At 38.0% G+C, this 18,673-nt stretch overlaps 2 protein-coding genes and 1 non-coding gene across 5 annotated transcripts in view; 2 read left to right on the top strand and 1 right to left on the bottom strand.

The window, feature by feature from the left end:
- The window catches only part of LOC107686294 (multiple epidermal growth factor-like domains protein 11), a 128,516-nt gene extending 119,842 nt beyond the window's left edge, over positions 1-8,674 (top strand). For 2 of the 3 annotated variants that reach the window (XM_016483235.1, XM_016483234.1), the window contains 8 exons: positions 113-241; positions 486-614; positions 1,723-1,956; positions 2,427-2,545; positions 3,463-3,517; positions 5,493-5,552; positions 6,141-6,350; positions 7,122-8,674. In XM_016483235.1, the coding sequence (XP_016338721.1) occupies positions 113-241; positions 486-614; positions 1,723-1,956; positions 2,427-2,545; positions 3,463-3,517; positions 5,493-5,552; positions 6,141-6,350; positions 7,122-7,297 (1,112 nt within the window). In that variant the 3' untranslated portion in view covers positions 7,298-8,674. The remainder of the gene's footprint in view (positions 1-112; positions 242-485; positions 615-1,722; positions 1,957-2,426; positions 2,546-3,462; positions 3,518-5,492; positions 5,553-6,140; positions 6,351-7,121) is intronic. The other variant, XM_016483236.1, reaches the window with a different exon arrangement.
- Positions 8,675-11,076: 2,402 nt separating this feature from the next.
- On the bottom strand, positions 11,077-17,390 carry rab11a (RAB11a, member RAS oncogene family). Its single transcript, XM_016483232.1, has 5 exons — positions 17,197-17,390; positions 15,293-15,488; positions 14,093-14,286; positions 13,866-13,946; positions 11,077-13,405 (listed from the first exon to the last, which is right to left on the bottom strand). The coding sequence occupies exons 1-5, from the start codon at positions 17,234-17,236 to the stop codon at positions 13,269-13,271; spliced, it is 648 nt and encodes a 215-aa protein (XP_016338718.1). The 5' UTR covers positions 17,237-17,390; the 3' UTR covers positions 11,077-13,268.
- Positions 17,391-18,601: 1,211 nt separating this feature from the next.
- Positions 18,602-18,673, top strand: trnaq-cug (transfer RNA glutamine (anticodon CUG)). Its single transcript has one exon. It is a non-coding gene; the product is annotated as a tRNA-Gln (tRNA).

Raw genomic sequence — 18,673 nt, 5'->3', positions numbered from 1 at the left:
TCGAATGTCGGGGCTTCTCTTTCACTCTGGGTTCCTGTTGCTGGCACCATCAGCGTACACCAACTGTGTGTTGTAGGTTAATGTGATGTAGCAGGATATCTCTTTCCTTCAGGCTGTCCCTCAGGGTTTTATGGGCGAGACTGTGCAGAGGTGTGCCGCTGTCAAAATGGAGCTGACTGTGATCATATCACTGGCCAATGTGCCTGTCGGACTGGCTTTATTGGGACCAACTGTGAACAGAGTGAGTGTTGTAGCCTCTTTAAGAGTGCGTGTGTTCTTGTCTTAGGGGGTTGTGAGAATGTCAATTCGAAAGAGACGTTTAGCAGCCCTGATGATGATGGTGATTGATGATCTGTGTGTGTGTGACTGTGTTCCTCATCCACCATCCCAGGCAGTCGATCACAACATGTGTCTGAGTGTTTGTTTTACACGCTGTTGGCCCGGGGTGTTTGGCTAATTGTGTTGGTGTATGTGTTTTTATAAAGAGTGTCCTCCTGGGACGTTTGGCTATGGCTGTCAGCAGCTGTGTGAATGTATGAACAACGCCACCTGCGACTATGTGACTGGAACGTGCTACTGCAGCCCAGGATACAAAGGAATCCGCTGTGACCAGGGTAACACTCTCTTTCTTATGTCCTTTTTAATCTGGGGTGAAAAAAAACACTATGGAAAAATCCTATAAGTTTATGCTGAACAAAATAACCTGATATGTTTTAGAGTTGGGCCTCTAAGTAACCACATAGCAAGGTGCTAGCAACTACATAGCAACACATTAACAACCACTCAGAATTTGTACAGCCACATAGCAACACACTAACAACCATTCAGACCCTTAGCAACTGCATAGAACACCTTAACAACTGAATAGCAACACACTAAAACCCACTCAAACCGTTAGCAATCACATAGAACACTCAAAGCAACTACATAGCAATACACTAACAACCACTCAAACCATTAGCAACCACATATAACACCCTAGCAACTACATAGCAATACACCAACAACCACTCAGACTCTTGGCAACTACATAGGACACCTTAACAACTAAATAGCAACACACTAGCAACTGCATAAAAACACACTAACTGCGTCCCAAATGACGCACTATACACTGTGCACTTATACACTATGTACTTATGCACCATGTACTCAACCATGTAGTGCATGAATTTTATAAGGTTATTGTGGAATCTGATAGCCCCTCAGCTGCAACAGTTAACTGCATGAAGTGTACAACATTCCACACTTCGTTGTTTTTCTGGTTATTTTGTAGTGCATGAATTTTATAAGGTTATTGTGGAATCTGATAGCCCCTCAGCTGCAACAGTTGACTGCATGAAGTGTACAACATTCCACACTTCGTTGTTTTTCTGGTTATTGAAGTGCATCATCTGGGTGTGCACTTTTTCTTTTTGGAATTTTCAGTGTGAACACACTGCTTGCACTATTTATACTACAAACCATAATAGAATAGTGCATAAGTACGCGATTTGTGCACCTATTAACACCCACTCAAACCCTTAGCAACCACATAGGAAACCCTAGCAACTGCATAGCAACACACTAACAAACACTCAGACTCTTAGCAACTGCATAGTAATGCCCTGGCAACCACCCAGACCACTGCATGATGCACCACTCCCGTTTTCCTCACAAAATAATTCTATTGTACCTGAGAATTCTATTGTACCCGGTCTATAATCATATTCTGTGTCCTAGCGGCTCTAGTGATGGAGGAGCTGAACCCCTATACTAAGATCAGTCCTTCTCTGGGTTCAGAGCGGCAGTCCGCAGGCGCTGTGATGGGCATCATCTTCCTGCTGCTGATCATCATGGCCATGCTCAGCTTGTTTGTTTGGTTCAGGCAGAGACAGAGAGACAAAGGCCAGGAAATGCCCAGTGTCTCGTACACCCCAGCCCTGCGTGTCACCAACACTGACTACTCCCTCTCTGGTGAGAACCTCCTTTGAGACTAATCATCAAATAATCAAATATTGAATAAGCTACTATGAACAACTTCAGATGCTCCATGAATGTTTGATGACTTATATAGTACATATTTTTGAAAGGTGTGTAGTGGCATTTTTGTCTGTTCAGTAACTGGAAGTAAAAGTAACAGTATCAGCACTGTATTATTGTTATCACAGTGCTGATAACCTTCACTTAAGTATTCAGTCATGTGAAAATACTGCATATTTATGATCACTTTTTTATCCCATCTGCATGGGCTAGTTTTGATGATGTGGCTATAAATGGCTTGACCAATTCCATTAAGTGTCATGAACTTCGGTCCATTAAACTGCCCTCTTCTACTCTGTTATTGCAGGAACAGAATGTCATGCATTATCAGACAGGAGTTTAGTAAACTTGTACACTGTGGTATGCAGAAGTTATGAATACTTTTGCCTTGCTCTCTTCCTTAGAAACGTCTCAGAGCAGCAGTGGTGGCCAGTGCTTCTCCAATCCCAGCTACCACACTGTGGCACAGTGCAACATCTCGTCCACCATCACAAACAACCTGGACGGCACTCTCGCTCTTAAGGTCAGGACATAGACACATTTGCATTACACCGAGGTTCACATCCTTGAGGTCGCAACTCCATGATGGTTCGACAGATAAACAATATTTTTTTCAAGCATCATTTGTATGGCCATAGTAGCTGCTCTTGTGCTTAGAATATTACATAAAAACATGCAACAACATGGCCCTTTTTTAAGAAATTAATACTTTTATTCAACAAGGATGCATTAAATTAATCAAAAGTGACAGTGAAGACATCTATAATGCTACAAAGATTTCTGTTTCAAGTAAATTCTGTTCATTAAAGAATGCTCAAAAAATGTATGAGTTTCCACAAAGATATTAAGAAGCACGGTTGTTTTCAGCATTGATCATTATAAAAGATATTTCTTTAGCACCAAATTATCACATTAGAATAATTTCTCAAGGATCATGTGAAACTGAAGACTGGAAAAATGCAGTTTTAAAATATATTGAAATAGAAAACTCTTCTTTCAAATTGTAATATTTCACAATATTATTATGTATTTTGATTTATTTATTTATGTTTAAATAAATGCAGCCTTGGTGAGCATAAGTGCAATCAAATAAATGCAACCTTGGTGAGTGTAAGAGACTTTCAAAAACATTCAGATCTTACTGACCACAAACTTTTAAACAGCAGTATACATTAGACAGGATTAGTACCAATACGACAGAGCCAATAACAATAAAACTGCGTTATAAAATGTGTTGTTGTTCTTGAAAATATAATTTTCTAGTTAGGTAATCATGCTTGTAAGACAAATCTTAATTCAATTGGTTTCAACTTCAGAACATAAAAAATAGGTCGCAGACCAAAAAAGGTCACGAATCCCTGCATTACACTGTTTCATCAAGGCTATCAGGGTAATGATCTTTCATTGTCTTTGATGTTTTTTGTCTTTTTTCCCTTTTAGAAAGGAGACAGGAACAGTTCAGAATGGAGAGCGTACTGCAATCTCAATGACCTGGGTCAGTGTCCTCACTTAATTTCTTATCTCACCCCCTATTCAAACCATCTTCTATCTGTTCCCGTCAGACAAAGCCTGACAAGTACTCATGCAATTTGAAATGGATCAGATATATCGTTCTTTTCTCCCCGCTCAGCCTATTCAGCAAAACAAATAAGACATTTGTTTTCCATTGAAGCACCTGAGAATTAAACTACTTACTCATTCCTGGGGGTTGTAACGAACAGCAGACTGTGCTTCTGGCACCAGAGCAAGACCTCCGCCTGCTGCGTTTTTAATAAGCCCCTTACTTTAGGTGGCACACACACACATGCTGGAAGGTCAGACTTTGCCTGTATTATCCAAGGTCACTCAGACTAAGGGGGGAGAGAGTTCATTACCTTTCTGACTTCCCATCCCAAGCCACCTCACCCCATTATGTCTACCTGCAGGTCTGCTGATAAGGCTTCAGCAGAGCATGCGGGGCCTCAGAGACTCTGGTTGGAGGTTGGGTATTTCAATCATGTTCCGTTACAAGCCCATAGAGGAAGTGAAATGGAGCCAGTGAACACAAGTACAAAGTGGGACAGTGATTTCATCCTTTTATAGGAATTGTTACATTTTGATGAAGATTACAATGACATTGTCTTCTTGATGAATCGTTTACTATAAGACAAGGAATCAATGAGAACAGTTTTGATTCAAGTCAAATCAAGTGAAAGTACAAATTGTCCTTTTCTTTAAACAGACTAAACTACGTCACATTTGTATAAAGGAAAAACCCAACTGAACAGTGTGCGTACACTGAAACTCCACTGCTGTCATGTCACCATGGAGACTATTCATAGAGAAAATCCAAATTAATATTGCACTGGCTTTATCAGTGTGGGGTGGGTGTTTTGTTTGAGCATTTTCATTTATCGATCTTGACGTCACCCTAAAGGCATGTCAGTATCTCTGGGTAGTCAGCTGAGAAACGTGATTTAGAGATGTTATTTGGTTAAAGGTTAACTCATAGTACTCATTAGTGACAAAGCTGGGTAAGAGCTAAGAGCTTGACTTTGCTTTTATATGTGTATGTGCAGGCGTTCCTGTGTTGTCTTTTTATCTTGCTTACCTGCCTTCCTATCTGTGTTTTCTGTTAACGATATTTTGTTGGTGCTTTAGATTCACCATTAAGCCAAAAAATCCAACAGTAAAGTGTAGTCTACGAAGGTGTTTATAGTAGAATCTGATATTGGTTGGAGACAACATGAGGAAATGTTGGCATTTGTGCTAGAAATTGTACTATCAATATATTAAAAAATATATATATATATATACAATTTTAATTAAATACATTTAAATATATATATATATATCATATTTAAATATATGTTAAATATATATTAAATATATATCATATTCATACCTTAAATCAGTCGATCAAATTGATTGATCGAGATTAATCGCAATCAAAATTAATGGCATATGGCAACATTTACACTTTCTATCTCTTGTGTTTACATGATATGGGTGTACTGTTTTTGTTATTTTTTTACCTAATCAAAATAACCCAACTGCAGTTTGATTGAGATTAATTAGAATGCACAATGAAAAAACATGATTTTTGAAAATGATCTGTTTTTGCAAATGAACTCTTCATATATATTAGAATGATTTCTGTAGGATCATGTGACACTGAAGACTGTAGTAATAGCTTTGCCATCATGGGAATAAATTACATTTTAAAATAAATGAAAATATATTTTTTAATTGTGATAATATTTCACTGTTTGATCAAACAAATAAAGCCTCTGTGAGCACAAGAGACTATATACTGTATATATAGGAATATTTTACAACATGCTATTTGATTAGTGCAGCTTATCTGTTCCCATCACTTTGTCATTTTGACATTTCTGTGGAGATTTCCCATTGCTGATGTTTATCATTGGCTATTTATACTGTTGTTGAATCCTGAATTACTCAGAATGTGTGTTCATATGCCTCATTAGGAGTATCAAGAAGAGGCACACTTACACTGAGGGACAACAAAACCACTCGAATGGCCAAAGGTAATAACTCTGATGGACATTTGCACTTGTAATAAGAATATACCAAACTATACACAAGAGGTCCTTTCGCATTTTTGCTATGGTCCACTGTGTTCTCTCAGTAAATTAAGAATTACTTTCGAAGATTATTCGAGTCAGTGAAGTGATGCAATATAGAGATCATGCTGACCTGGATGTGCATGTGCCTCATTCACAAATACATTACGTTTTCAACTGTGTAACCGATTTATAAATAGTCATGTTGTGTCAGAGAGAACTTGATCTGTTCCTCTATGTTTCCGGATGATGTACATAAGTAATACGTCCTGCAAATCTTTTACACAAACTCTTCTTCAGCTACATTAGATCTTAGCTGCAGTAACAAGATTTTCCAGTGTCGTCTAACTGGATTTCACTGTGAAAATCTACCCTGGGATGCAGGTTCTAAACAGTATATCATGGAAAAGTGCTTATTTTGCATCTTTGACTAGAACGTAACTTCATTTTCCTATAGCTCTTTGTACAAATAATAACATTTATTAAATTTTGTCTCTCCCAGAGGATGATGTGAAATGAATATGAGTAATATCTCTTCTGTAATGTGTGTAGATTACATAAAGGCCTCCATGTGTAGCTCCAGCTCGTGCTCCCTAAATAGTGAGAACCCATACGCCACCATCCGAGATCCACCCAGCCTGGCCTGCAAGCACACTGAAAGCAGCTACGTGGAGATGAAGTCACCTGCTCACAGAGACCTGACCTTCTGCTCCAGCACTAGCACAACCCTGACCACTGCCAGCAGGAACGTCTATGACGTGGGTGAGTCTCATGAATGCAAATGGGGACTTACTTCTTATAGAAAGTCTCCAATTCTCTCATCTTTGTCTCTTGTTGTTAGTACAATGTTGCCATATGGAAACACTGTCCTTCACTTTCTCACTAATGAGAAAAACAAATTGCATTGTTATTCCTATAGGAAAGACAGGGATTTTGCATTGTTGTTCACAGATCAACTTTGTCCAAAATAGTTCTGAAAATATCTGTTGCCATGTGTCATTCATTAGGCTAATAAATTAAAAAAGAGAAATTTAAAAAAGAGAAATTACAACTGCGTAACTCAGAACAATAGGCTTATTTATTCATAAATAAATAAGCCTATTATTCTGAGCTGTGAAGTTATACTTTCATTTTTTTTATGTAATTTGTATTTCATATTCAGGTGTATGTTTACTTTTTATTTTATTTATAAATAAAATAAATTTGTATGTGTATATATTTTAGTTAGATGTCATAATATTATTATAAAATACTAATTTTGAAGTGTAATAAAAAAGAAAGTGTAAATGTTGCCATACCAATTTGAGTTGAATTACGGAAATAAATGAACTTTTCCATGACATTCTAATTTATTGAGATGCACCTGTATTTCCCCAATTTATGTAAAAATATCTAATGAGAAAGATAAAAAAAAAAAAACATCTTTAGAATATAATCTACTGCATGCTATAGACAGAGCTACAGTATGATTTAAAGATTCAGAGAGAGTTTGAGAAATCGAGCCGCTCACCCCTCGACACCCTTCTTCCTCAGAACCGACAGTGAGTGTTCTTCAAGGACCCAACGGCCTGGCGACCGGATTTTCGCAGAGTCCTTATGACCTCCCGTGGAACAGCCACATTCCCAGCCACTACGACATCCTGCCAATGCGCCACAGCCCTACACACACCCCACCCCCTCCAGAGAGCCCCCCGAGCTCCCTGCTGTAGAGCCCAGTCCTACCCAGCCCAAAAACAGATGCAAGGACCTCGATTTTTAAAATCTCTCTTTCTCTTAAACAATCATTCAAGTACAGATGCATGACATACCGGACATGACACAGGAGAAGAGAGTATTCCTCTCTGGAGGATTGTGGGAATTGAATTGTACATCAAAACAAGAACAGATTTGGACACCAGCAATTATTCACCATCCTTCTCAGAGGCGTTTTATAACAAGCTGTGCATATAAAAGCAGCATTCTTTGTTTATAGGTCTCTGAAAAGACTTTTAGAGGGAATAAAGGGAGTGTTTGAGACGCTTTCGTATGGAAACTTACGATATGTTGAAACTTAAAAACCAGAGCTCCGCATACTGGAACAGATCATCAATGCGACTCAATGATTCAGAACTTTTCATTTGGAGTTGGCATCGATCTTGAAAACGAGAGCCCCCCCCAAAAAAAGTCTGGACTTCAAGGTATTGGTGACAAAGCATGGTTTCAATAAGAAATAATAAGACTTCTTATTGTGTAAAGATGGTTACCAAAACATAATGTGAGATGAGCGAGAACCGACCATTTATCTACCACTTATTATAAACCTACCGAGAAATATTTATAAAGGTTTATGAGGAGAGCCTGGGTCAACATGAGCTACACTGCAACCTGGTGCTTTCTACTGTACATAGGAGTTTATGACTGTTATCATCATTTATTTGGGTGTGTACGTTTTATGAACGTGGGATTAAGTTGACACTTTTCAAAGCTATCATGTTTAGTTTTTCATCTTTGTATGTTTACATTTTTAAAACATCTGTTAGCAGGCCTTGAAGGGTTTTTAAGTTGTGGTTCTGTATTTATGATGTTTATTTATACCTTGTTTGTGCAAGTGATGTTTTTCTTTGTAGTGTAAAAGGTAATCATATTTAAACGGGAAAAAAGTAGCATGAACAAATGATGATAACCATAGTGACCAATTATTTTCATGTGCTTGTGCTATTCGTGCACAGTATTAATATATAAAGTCTGCATTATGTTAGCTCTTATGTCATAATAGACTCCATGACAAGACGAGACCTCATACGTGTCCTGAAAAGTTTAGTATAAATAGACTTGGAGATGTGTCCCATTCCTTGTGTTTCGGTTTGTTTGATGACTACAGCTTTGAAGCTTTGATTTGGGTTTTGTTCTAAAGTGGCTGCATTCCCATATAATAGTAATAACATAGTGACAATCATTCATAAATAAAAGGGAAAAAAATGCATTTCATCAATCCTACCAGCTCTACAGATCAATAGTGGCTGCTATCGCACTTTTAAGATTTGTTCCAGAATACTCAGTTTATTTCATTTCTTTGTTTAATTGCCGTTAGATTTTTTCTTGTAAAAATATATATAGTCCTAATTTTAAACTTGTCCTAAGGACAGTACACATACTTCACTCTGAGTACTTAATCGAGTTGTTCGACAGTCAAATTTTTGTGTATTATTAACCACTAAATTTTATTATGGTCTGTCCCAAGAAAAGTTTACGTTTACCTTAAAGTAAATATAAAAATAATAATAATTTAACAATAATGTTAAATGTAATCTGAAATCAATATCCTTTTTTATACTGTGCATTATAATGTTGTGATGCCTAAATTCGCTTGTAGCATTTTAAAATACGGATTCTTGATCACATGATTTTAATATTGGCCAACCATTATGAAAATAATTATTGCCAGATCTGTACTGAACATTGTTACATACAACCGCTCCCTTTTGAATAAACCAACTGCTTTTACTAACTTAAGAAATTAGGACTTAGTGGTCATGCCTTAAGGAACTGAAATAAAATATACCAAAAAATAAGGAATAAAGTAACAGAGAACATAGCAGCAGTGGTTAATGAGGTTAAAAAACTCTTACATGACGACTCTGAGCTTTTAAAAAAAAAGTTAACCCAAAAAAAAAAAAAATGTCCTTCAAATTTACTCACCCTCAGGCCATCCGAGATGTAGATGATTGCTTTTATGAAAACAGATTTGGAGAAATTTTGCATTAAATCACTTGTTCACCAATAGATCCTCTGGGTTTTTAAGTTGTGGTTCTGTATTTATGATGTTTATTTATACCTTGTTTGTGCAAGTGATGTTTTTCTTTGTAGTGTAAAAGGTAATCATATTTAAACGGGAAAAAAGTAGCATGAACAAATGATGATAACCATAGTGACCAATTATTTTCATGTGCTTGTGCTATTCGTGCACAGTATTAATATATAAAGTCTGCATTATGTTAGCTCTTATGTCATAATAGACTCCATGACAAGACGAGACCTCATACGTGTCCTGAAAAGTTTAGTATAAATAGACTTGGAGATGTGTCCCATTCCTTGTGTTTCGGTTTGTTTGATGACTACAGCTTTGAAGCTTTGATTTGGGTTTTGTTCTAAAGTGGCTGCATTCCCATATAATAGTAATAACATAGTGACAATCATTCATAAATAAAAGGGAAAAAAATGCATTTCATCAATCCTACCAGCTCTACAGATCAATAGTGGCTGCTATCGCACTTTTAAGATTTGTTCCAGAATACTCAGTTTATTTCATTTCTTTGTTTAATTGCCGTTAGATTTTTTCTTGTAAAAATATATATAGTCCTAATTTTAAACTTGTCCTAAGGACAGTACACATACTTCACTCTGAGTACTTAATCGAGTTGTTCGACAGTCAAATTTTTGTGTATTATTAACCACTAAATTTTATTATGGTCTGTCCCAAGAAAAGTTTACGTTTACCTTAAAGTAAATATAAAAATAATAATAATTTAACAATAATGTTAAATGTAATCTGAAATCAATATCCTTTTTTATACTGTGCATTATAATGTTGTGATGCCTAAATTCGCTTGTAGCATTTTAAAATACGGATTCTTGATCACATGATTTTAATATTGGCCAACCATTATGAAAATAATTATTGCCAGATCTGTACTGAACATTGTTACATACAACCGCTCCCTTTTGAATAAACCAACTGCTTTTACTAACTTAAGAAATTAGGACTTAGTGGTCATGCCTTAAGGAACTGAAATAAAATATACCAAAAAATAAGGAATAAAGTAACAGAGAACATAGCAGCAGTGGTTAATGAGGTTAAAAAACTCTTACATGACGACTCTGAGCTTTTAAAAAAAAAGTTAACCCAAAAAAAAAAAAAATGTCCTTCAAATTTACTCACCCTCAGGCCATCCGAGATGTAGATGATTGCTTTTATGAAAACAGATTTGGAGAAATTTTGCATTAAATCACTTGTTCACCAATAGATCCTCTGCAGTGAATGGGTGGCGTCAGAATGAGAGTCCAAACAGCTGATAAAAACTTCACAATAATCCACAAGTATTGGATTGTGAAGTGAAAAGCTGCGTGTTTGCAAGAAACAAATCCATCGAGGCGTTTTCAATGTCAGCCATGTTGCTTTCAACTAAAATATGAGTCTTCTATCTATAACATTGCTTTCTCCAGTGGAAAAGTCATCTCATCTGAATCAGGAGAGAAATAGGCACAGATCAAGCACTGGTTACAAGCCAAAACAGATCTAAACAAATTATTTTGGTGGATTTTGATGTGAGAAGACAACAGGGGATAGACTTTTCACTGGAGGAAGCGTCATTATGGATTATGGAAGTTATGAATTTTGGCCAGAAGAGATAAAACAAACTCGTCTACATCTTGGATGGCCTGAGGGTAGATTTTCATTTTTGGGTAAACTATTACTTCAAACACACACAAAAACCAGTATAAGCCAAACTTTGAATTAACTACATATTTTATTTGCTCTTTTAAATTGGAATTACAGTGGACAGAGTAATAGTATAATCATAATACAAAATAAATCACAGTACATTGCAGACAAAAAAAAGAAATAAAGTTCTCGAGGCAATACGTGAAAGAGCCGACAGTCAGAAAAGTAATATCCGGGTAATCTTACTAGGACACACCAGCTATGTGCAGTGCATGGGCAGGTCATAGTTGTGCCATCTGTACCCTCACATCATTGGCACTGGCCCCCGTTAGCACCAGAGACCCCTGCCTTTAAAGAACAGTCATACAATCAGAGTCAGGGTCCTAAACGAGCACAAGCAGACCCTGACACGTGTATAATCACCAGGTCTTTTCCTTTTGATGGCGATAAGTACTGTATTACCTCGATGTGCTGCTTAGAAGACCTAGAGTTTTACCTTATTAGATACAGGAGACTAAAAACAGTAAAATGACTCACATGCACTTATGTCGGTTCGTTCGGTTCAGTCTGATTCACTAATTACATTGCAGCCTTTAAGGGCCTTCAATTCCACCTGGAATGTGTTCTGATACTGCTGAGAATGATCATAGCAAACTATGTTGTTTCACCTAGGGCTGGGGTAATTAAAGTCAGGGGGATCGATAACCAAAGTGAAATTTCCAGCAAATAAATGACTTCAGGGTTGCAGACTAAGATACTGAGGTCTACAGTATTCCTCCGCTCCGAGGTCACCCGTGGTGACCGTTATATAACATGCATTAGTTCAGTCTTTACTGATATTTTGTGTCACACGGAGTAAGTTTTATTAGACAGCCATTAAGCGAAGACGAGCATCACAGCTTGTGGTAGTTTCCCCATCTGCTGGACTCAGGACAACGACTTTTTCATAGGCTAAAACATATAATACATTCATAAATGATCACACTGTGTCTTAACATTTAAGAGTCCCACCACTTCGCCACGAAGACTAAAGGCTAACAACTCGATTCAAGTGACTACCACAGAATAAATACAAGTTACAGGTCTTAAGATCATTAACTGTAGTGGCGCTAAGTCAAACCGGGAGAGATTCAATGCATTCAGTGCAAAAACGAAAAGAAAAAGTATCCAGTCTATTCCCTAGAGTGCTCTCATGGGATGTGGCCGTCAGCTGGCCGCCATTCACCGCTGCGTGTTTTTCTTGTTCTGACTTTAACGACAGAGCGTGACCTGCAAAAGTACAATGGGTTCGAGGTTGTGACGCGAAGAGAATGTTACGTTTAGTCTCTATTCCCTTGTTTCATACTGAATAGGTCTGTGGTAGTGTTTTGAAGATAACTTTTGCCTGTTCGCTGAAGTACTTTTCCCCTCTTTTTGCATTATCAATTATTGTTTCTACAAACTGAACTTTTGCTATATGTAGACAAGGGCTGGAATACAAAAAAAAAAGGTTTGTGTTAGACTACATTACAGTTTGCACCGGCACGGGTAGCTGAAGAGGTGCTGCGTTTTAAGCGCATGCGTGAAGGCGTCCGTGTGTGTGACTTTCCATCAGAAAAAAAGGCACTAAAACCAATATTCTACCTCGAAGCACGTGAAGGTGATGAGAAAATAGCGCGGTAGCTATATGCCTTAAGGCCTCTTCCACTGGCCTGATGGTGAAATCAAGAACGTGACGCGATGTTCCCCGTGCCAAGTGCGTGAAGGGACTGTACATGCGATGTAAATCATACTTGGAAGATGGCTGAAAGGTGAAGCCTGTGGTCTTTGGGCCCTAATCGTCATCTAACATCTATCAGGTACATCATCTCTCTACAATCACATTAAATATAGCAAAACCTCCAATACTGCACGTTTCTCCCCTCCACCCCAGACACGCGAGTGACAAGGGGGCTGCTACTAAAGACATACATAAGCGAACCTCACACGTTTACGAATGAAATTATAATATATAAGACATTTCAGTGAAGATCGGCACAAATGATTATTAAAATTCTGCAATATAAAAGCCTACCATGGCAGGAAGGAGAAAAACGAAACAAAAAAACAAGCTTAGTCCAGACTGCAGGTGGTGACCCTTTGAGATTCCAGCTTTTGGAACCAGCCTCTGTGCTCAAGCCTAGTTGTGCAGCTGCATCTCAGACCCAAAGCAGTCTTGAAGAGGAGGGGGGTGTTGCAGGTGGGTGGTTGGGGGAGGGTACGGGACGGGACGGGTGCCGCTAGATGCTCTGGCAGCACTGCATCTTTGGTTTATTCTCAGTAGGTTGCACCTGGATGGACACCACATTGTTGCTTGGTGACATGTCATTGTCTCGGCGGTCAGACATCTGCTTTTGGGATACGATCCGGTAGATTTCTGCAGAACGGAAAGAGATATTAATGCTAAGACGTTGCCAACAATCCAGGAACTGGTAATGAATACGGACTTTGTGTTGCCATAAAAGCCTATAAACCCCACAGTTATTACTGGATGTCAGGGGCGAACGCAATTATAGCATCGCAACGGACTGCGATGCTTTTATAACATTTATTATTTGTTCCTCCTCTGCAGATGCCAGGAGCCGAACAGAGGAGCAAAAGAAGACCGAAACTCTCTATTGCAGTCACGTCAGGCTAGAGAAACCTAGCCGACCAAAGCAGGGCTTTTGATGAGTCATTCATAAGGATATGGCCTTCAGCCAATCATTTACAATCTTTCTTTTCCTTTTTGACAAACACACAGTCGCTTCCTCAAGCTTGTTTAGTGCGGATTTCCTTATTCATGCATTCCTCATTACAAAAATAAAAAAGTTTATCATCCTTCAAAGCACACTCACCAGTCAGGATGGTCTGAAAAGCGGTCTCTACATTAGTGGAATCCAAGGCTGAGGTCTCTAGGAAGGACAGACCATTTTTCTCTGCAAACATGAGGGGACATACATTAATGGACATGGTAACAATTAACAAAGTACACAAAGAAACTAAAGAAGCCCTGGCTATACACACTTCCTGTAATTTATCAGGAGTTAAAGGTCTACTTGTAAGAGTTTACTGTGGATCCAACCTGCAAATGCACGTGCTTCGTCGGTGGGCACGGCTCGAAGGTGACGCAAGTCGCTTTTATTGCCCACGAGCATGATGACTATGTTGCTGTCTGCGTGGTCTCTCAGCTCTTTAAGCCAGCGCTCCACATTTTCATAGGTCAGGTGCTTGGCGATGTCATACACTAGAAGGGCCCCAACAGCTCCCCGGTAATACCTGTAGACCAACATGGGTAATAAATCAAAAGTAGATGGTAAAGTGAAGAGTAAGCTCAATGAGCACGCTTAAAAGTCAACATGAAATCAAAATGCACACTTCTTGATTCTAATTTGAGTAATTCAATGGTTATTGCAATTAAAATACAAATATTTGACTTCCTACTCAGTTATGTCAATCAGTCATGTAAACACTTCTGAAACAACTTTTGTTTTGGGGTGGTCACAGACTCCTCCTACGTTTCACTCAAAAATACATCAGATTATGCTAATATGAGTTGGGAGTGCTACATTTACATTTATTCATTCGCCAGACGCTTTTATCCAAAGCTACTTACAGTTGAGGAATACAACAAGCGGCTATCTTAAGATGCCAATAAACACGAGACGTGCCCATTATACAAGGTTTCAGTCATCGTTCAAAATAGTAAATGCTAGGACAGGAAGGGATAAAGGATATTAAGAGAATAGAAAAAGTGAAGGCACAGATTTTTATTTTTTTTTATGAGGCAGTCAGATGCTGACAGAAGAGATGAGTTTTCAGGTGTTTCTTGAAGATTTTCACGTTGACTTTGAACACTGAGTTAAGGCCGTTTCACACTCAAAACAATATCTATAAAAATAACTATAATGTTCACTATACAGTTATTGCATTCACACCAACTCACAATAACTTTGTGTTTATCATCATCATTCATAGCAGTTATCTCATGTGCCATTTTAAATGCTTGAGCTCTTTAAAGTCAGGTGGATTCTGACCATCACATTCTTCAACTGGAAAAAGAAATATTCTGAAAGTGATTCTACATTATATTTTGTTATTGTGACTGTTGTGATTTTGTGGTGTGGACTTCCAGGCTTAGAATGTTTATTAAAACTTCACAAGTCACACTTATCGTCCTTGCTGGTAATTGACCTTTAGACTTATTCAAAAAGAACAAATTAAGAAATATCAACGGTTATCTGTAATATGAGGAATAATATTTTTGACATTTGAAGAGCCTTACGCTGAAGTGATGGCCCGGTAGCGTTCCTGTCCAGCTGTGTCCCAGATCTGAGCTTTCACCGTCTTTCCATCCACCTGAATGCTACGTGTAGCGAACTCTACTCCAATAGTGCTTTTGCTTTCAAGGTTGAATTCATTTCGGGTGAAACGGGACAACAGGTTACTTTTCCCCACACCAGAGTCTCCGATCAGCACCACTTCAAAATAAAACACATCAGGGTTTCATATCTGACATCAGGACATCAGACCTCTTTTTAAAGGGTTAGTTCACCAAAAGATTAAAATTCTGTCATCATTTTCTTACCCTCATGTAAACCCATAAGAATTTTCCACATCTTCAAAACACAAATGAAGACATTTTAATCAAACCTTCCGTCCATTGCATCAAAACGTTGCCAGTTGAGAAACAAGCACGGTCCGTGTTTACCATATTTGATAAACTCTATATACATGCATTGATCAATATTTAGATATGAATAAAAGACTAAATTACATAAAGCAATTGTGTCTCTTCAGAAGACTTGTTTGCTATGTCAGTTTTTGAACCATGTTTTAGTTAGGCCTACGTGGTCTTTTAACGGAGGAACAGAAATCTCTCAGGTTTCATTATAAAATATTTTAATTTTGTGTTTCAAAGATAAACCAAAGTCTTATGGGTTTTGAATGACATGAGGTTGAGTAAATGACAGAATTTTAATTTTTGGGTGAACTATCCCTTTAAATGGGAGTGTGCGTGATAAATCAAAGGTACTTCTGTCTAAAATAAAAGAAAGGAACAAACCTCTTCACATTAGGAAATTGAGTGCTTGTGTCGCAACCAGATGCCACAGCCCGATTTAAAAGTGAAGTGCATTTAAATAAGTGGCAAAAAATGTCATTGTTGGAGAGATGACCATTTTTGGTAACATGGCTCTGACACAAACTTGTTGGAGATTGTGGACTTATAGAAATGTTCTAATCTTATTTTTAAGACATACACTGAACATGACTAAACTACTAGATTAGAGAGGTAGTTTACTACGAATCACATGTCAGCACGTAATTTCCTAACTGATGACACAACATGTCTCACAGGAGTGAAACCTCACAACCTGCTGGAACAATGCACTGCAAAGATCACTAAAATGGAAAACACAACTTGTCTCAGGGACTTGTCCCAAAAAGACAAAAGTTTCATATGCTTTCATGAAGGAAAAGCAACATACGTTCGCAAAAAGAGGCCGCGTCACCTGACACCTTACCTTATATTTACTTAAAAAGACAATAACAATAACCTGACACAAACAATTAGCCATTTTTAAAAGACAGTTCACCAAAACATGTAAAGTCCGTCATTATTCACGTTTTTCCAAATCCGTATTACTTTATTTTCGTCGATAAAACACAAAAGGAGATGTTAGGCGCAATGACAGCTTCACTCACCGTTCACTTTAACTGTACTGAAGAAGATATAATGAAAGTGAATGGTGGTTTAAGTTATCCCAAATATCTCCTTTGTCGTCCGCAGAAAAAAAGAAAGCCATACATGCTTGGAAAAAAACAATCGGGAAAAACAGGCCGTTTCCAATTTCCGCCTGCTCCGTTAAACTCCTCCGGCGACAGTCTCGGCTAACTTCAGCTAGCCGCTTCAAGGTGTGGTCCGATCTACGGTAAACTGTTTTATGTGATAACCATCACCCATATGAACTCAGTGTGCTCTAACGGAGGAATATTTCACATTAACCAACAAACACTAAAATGATACTTTTTCAGCCGGGGAGCAGGCGTTTGTTTGGGCTGTTGGAAACCAGCTAGCCGGTTAGCTGGCCTTTAGTGTTTAATATAAAACCACACTAACTAACAATAACCGCGATTATCAGAGCCGCTTTAACTTGTACACTCGAGACAAATGTATTCTGTACTCACCTTTAAACAAGTAGTCATATTCGTCATCTCGCGTCCCCATCTCGGTTAAAACAAAAGCGCAAACAATGGAAGAATGTGAAGGAAAAGTGGAGCCGACCCTGTCCTCTCCGCAGCTGCACTGCAGTGTATTTGTGATTAGGCTGTAGCCATGCTAGCAAGTTAGCAAGCAGGCGAACCAGCAGAGAGCATCTCCCGAAGTGTTCCGGGTTAGAGCCTTTACAGACTGTCAAAATAAATGCCTTGTTATAATATTCATTTAATTTCATTTGACTGTATTTTTTAACAAAAAGCTTTCATTAAGTTTAAGATGAGATACCATTGTAATGTAAAAATGTACTGTGTATAGTGTTTATATGTTAATATCTTGTATTTATTGTGGTTTAAGTGTGGTTTGTTCTGAATACAGTACAGTTATAACGTCTAGCTGATTTATCACATTTTGCTAAACAACAATAAAAATGGTCGTGTGTTCGTGCTTTCGTGTTTTAAATGCTAATTTTAAAGTTTAATATGTTTTATTATGAAATATGTGCTTTGTCAGAAATTAAATACTTTTTTGGTACAACAGAAAACACTACTTTCATTAAGGGGGAACATAGCAAGAGAGTGATATGAAATATGTCCTGCAGTGAGGTTTGTGGCGTACCACTGTGTTCGTGAGAGTTATTTTCAAACTAGGCTTGTATGTGGCTGTTTAGGTCATACTTCCTTGGTGATGGCGGTTTGGAGGAAAAAACTAACTAACAACAAAGGCGACCACATATTTCACAACTAGTCATCAAAAAGCGTAGATTTCAAACACTTGGTAACGTGGTTCCATGGTGTAATGGTTAGCACTCTGGACTCTGAATCCAGCGAATATCTTGTATTTATTGTGGTTTAAGTGTGGTTTGTTCTGAATACAGTACAGTTATAACGTCTAGCTGATTTATCACATTTTGCTAAACAACAATAAAAATGGTCGTGTGTTCGTGCTTTCGTGTTTTAAATGCTAATTTTAAAGTTTAATATGTTTTATTATGAAATATGTGCTTTGTCAGAAATTAAATACTTTTTTGGTACAACAGAAAACACTACTTTCATTAAGGGGGAACATAGCAAGAGAGTGATATGAAATATGTCCTGCAGTGAGGTTTGTGGCGTACCACTGTGTTCGTGAGAGTTATTTTCAAACTAGGCTTGTATGTGGCTGTTTAGGTCATACTTCCTTGGTGATGGCGGTTTGGAGGAAAAAACTAACAACAAAGGCGACCACATATTTCACAACTAGTCATCAAAAAGCGTAGATTTCAAACACTTGGTAGCGTGGTGGCGGTTTGGAGGAAAAAACTAACTAACAACAAAGGCGACCACATATTTCACAACTAGTCATCAAAAAGCGTAGATTTCAAACACTTGGTAACGTGGTTCCATGGTGTAATGGTTAGCACTCTGGACTCTGAATCCAGCGATCCGAGTTCAAATCTCGGTGGAACCT

The sequence above is a fragment of the Sinocyclocheilus anshuiensis genome, unplaced genomic scaffold (genome assembly GCF_001515605.1).
Source record: "Sinocyclocheilus anshuiensis isolate Anshui unplaced genomic scaffold, SAMN03320099.WGS_v1.1 scaffold481, whole genome shotgun sequence".
Taxonomy (NCBI): Eukaryota; Metazoa; Chordata; class Actinopteri; order Cypriniformes; family Cyprinidae; genus Sinocyclocheilus; species Sinocyclocheilus anshuiensis.
This window is presented reverse-complemented; position numbering and strand designations above follow the sequence as displayed.

Excerpts from the sequence above, each read along its gene's own strand:
- rab11a (XM_016483232.1), bottom strand. The coding sequence starts at position 17,236 with ATGGGGACGCGAGATGACGAATATGACTACTTGTTTAAAG. Across the intron at positions 15,489-17,196 it reads ATATGACTACTTGTTTAAAG|TGGTGCTGATCGGAGACTCT; the intron begins GTGAGTACAGAA and ends TTTATTTTGAAG. Across the intron at positions 13,947-14,092 it reads CGAAGCACGTGCATTTGCAG|AGAAAAATGGTCTGTCCTTC; the intron begins GTTGGATCCACA and ends TCATGTTTGCAG.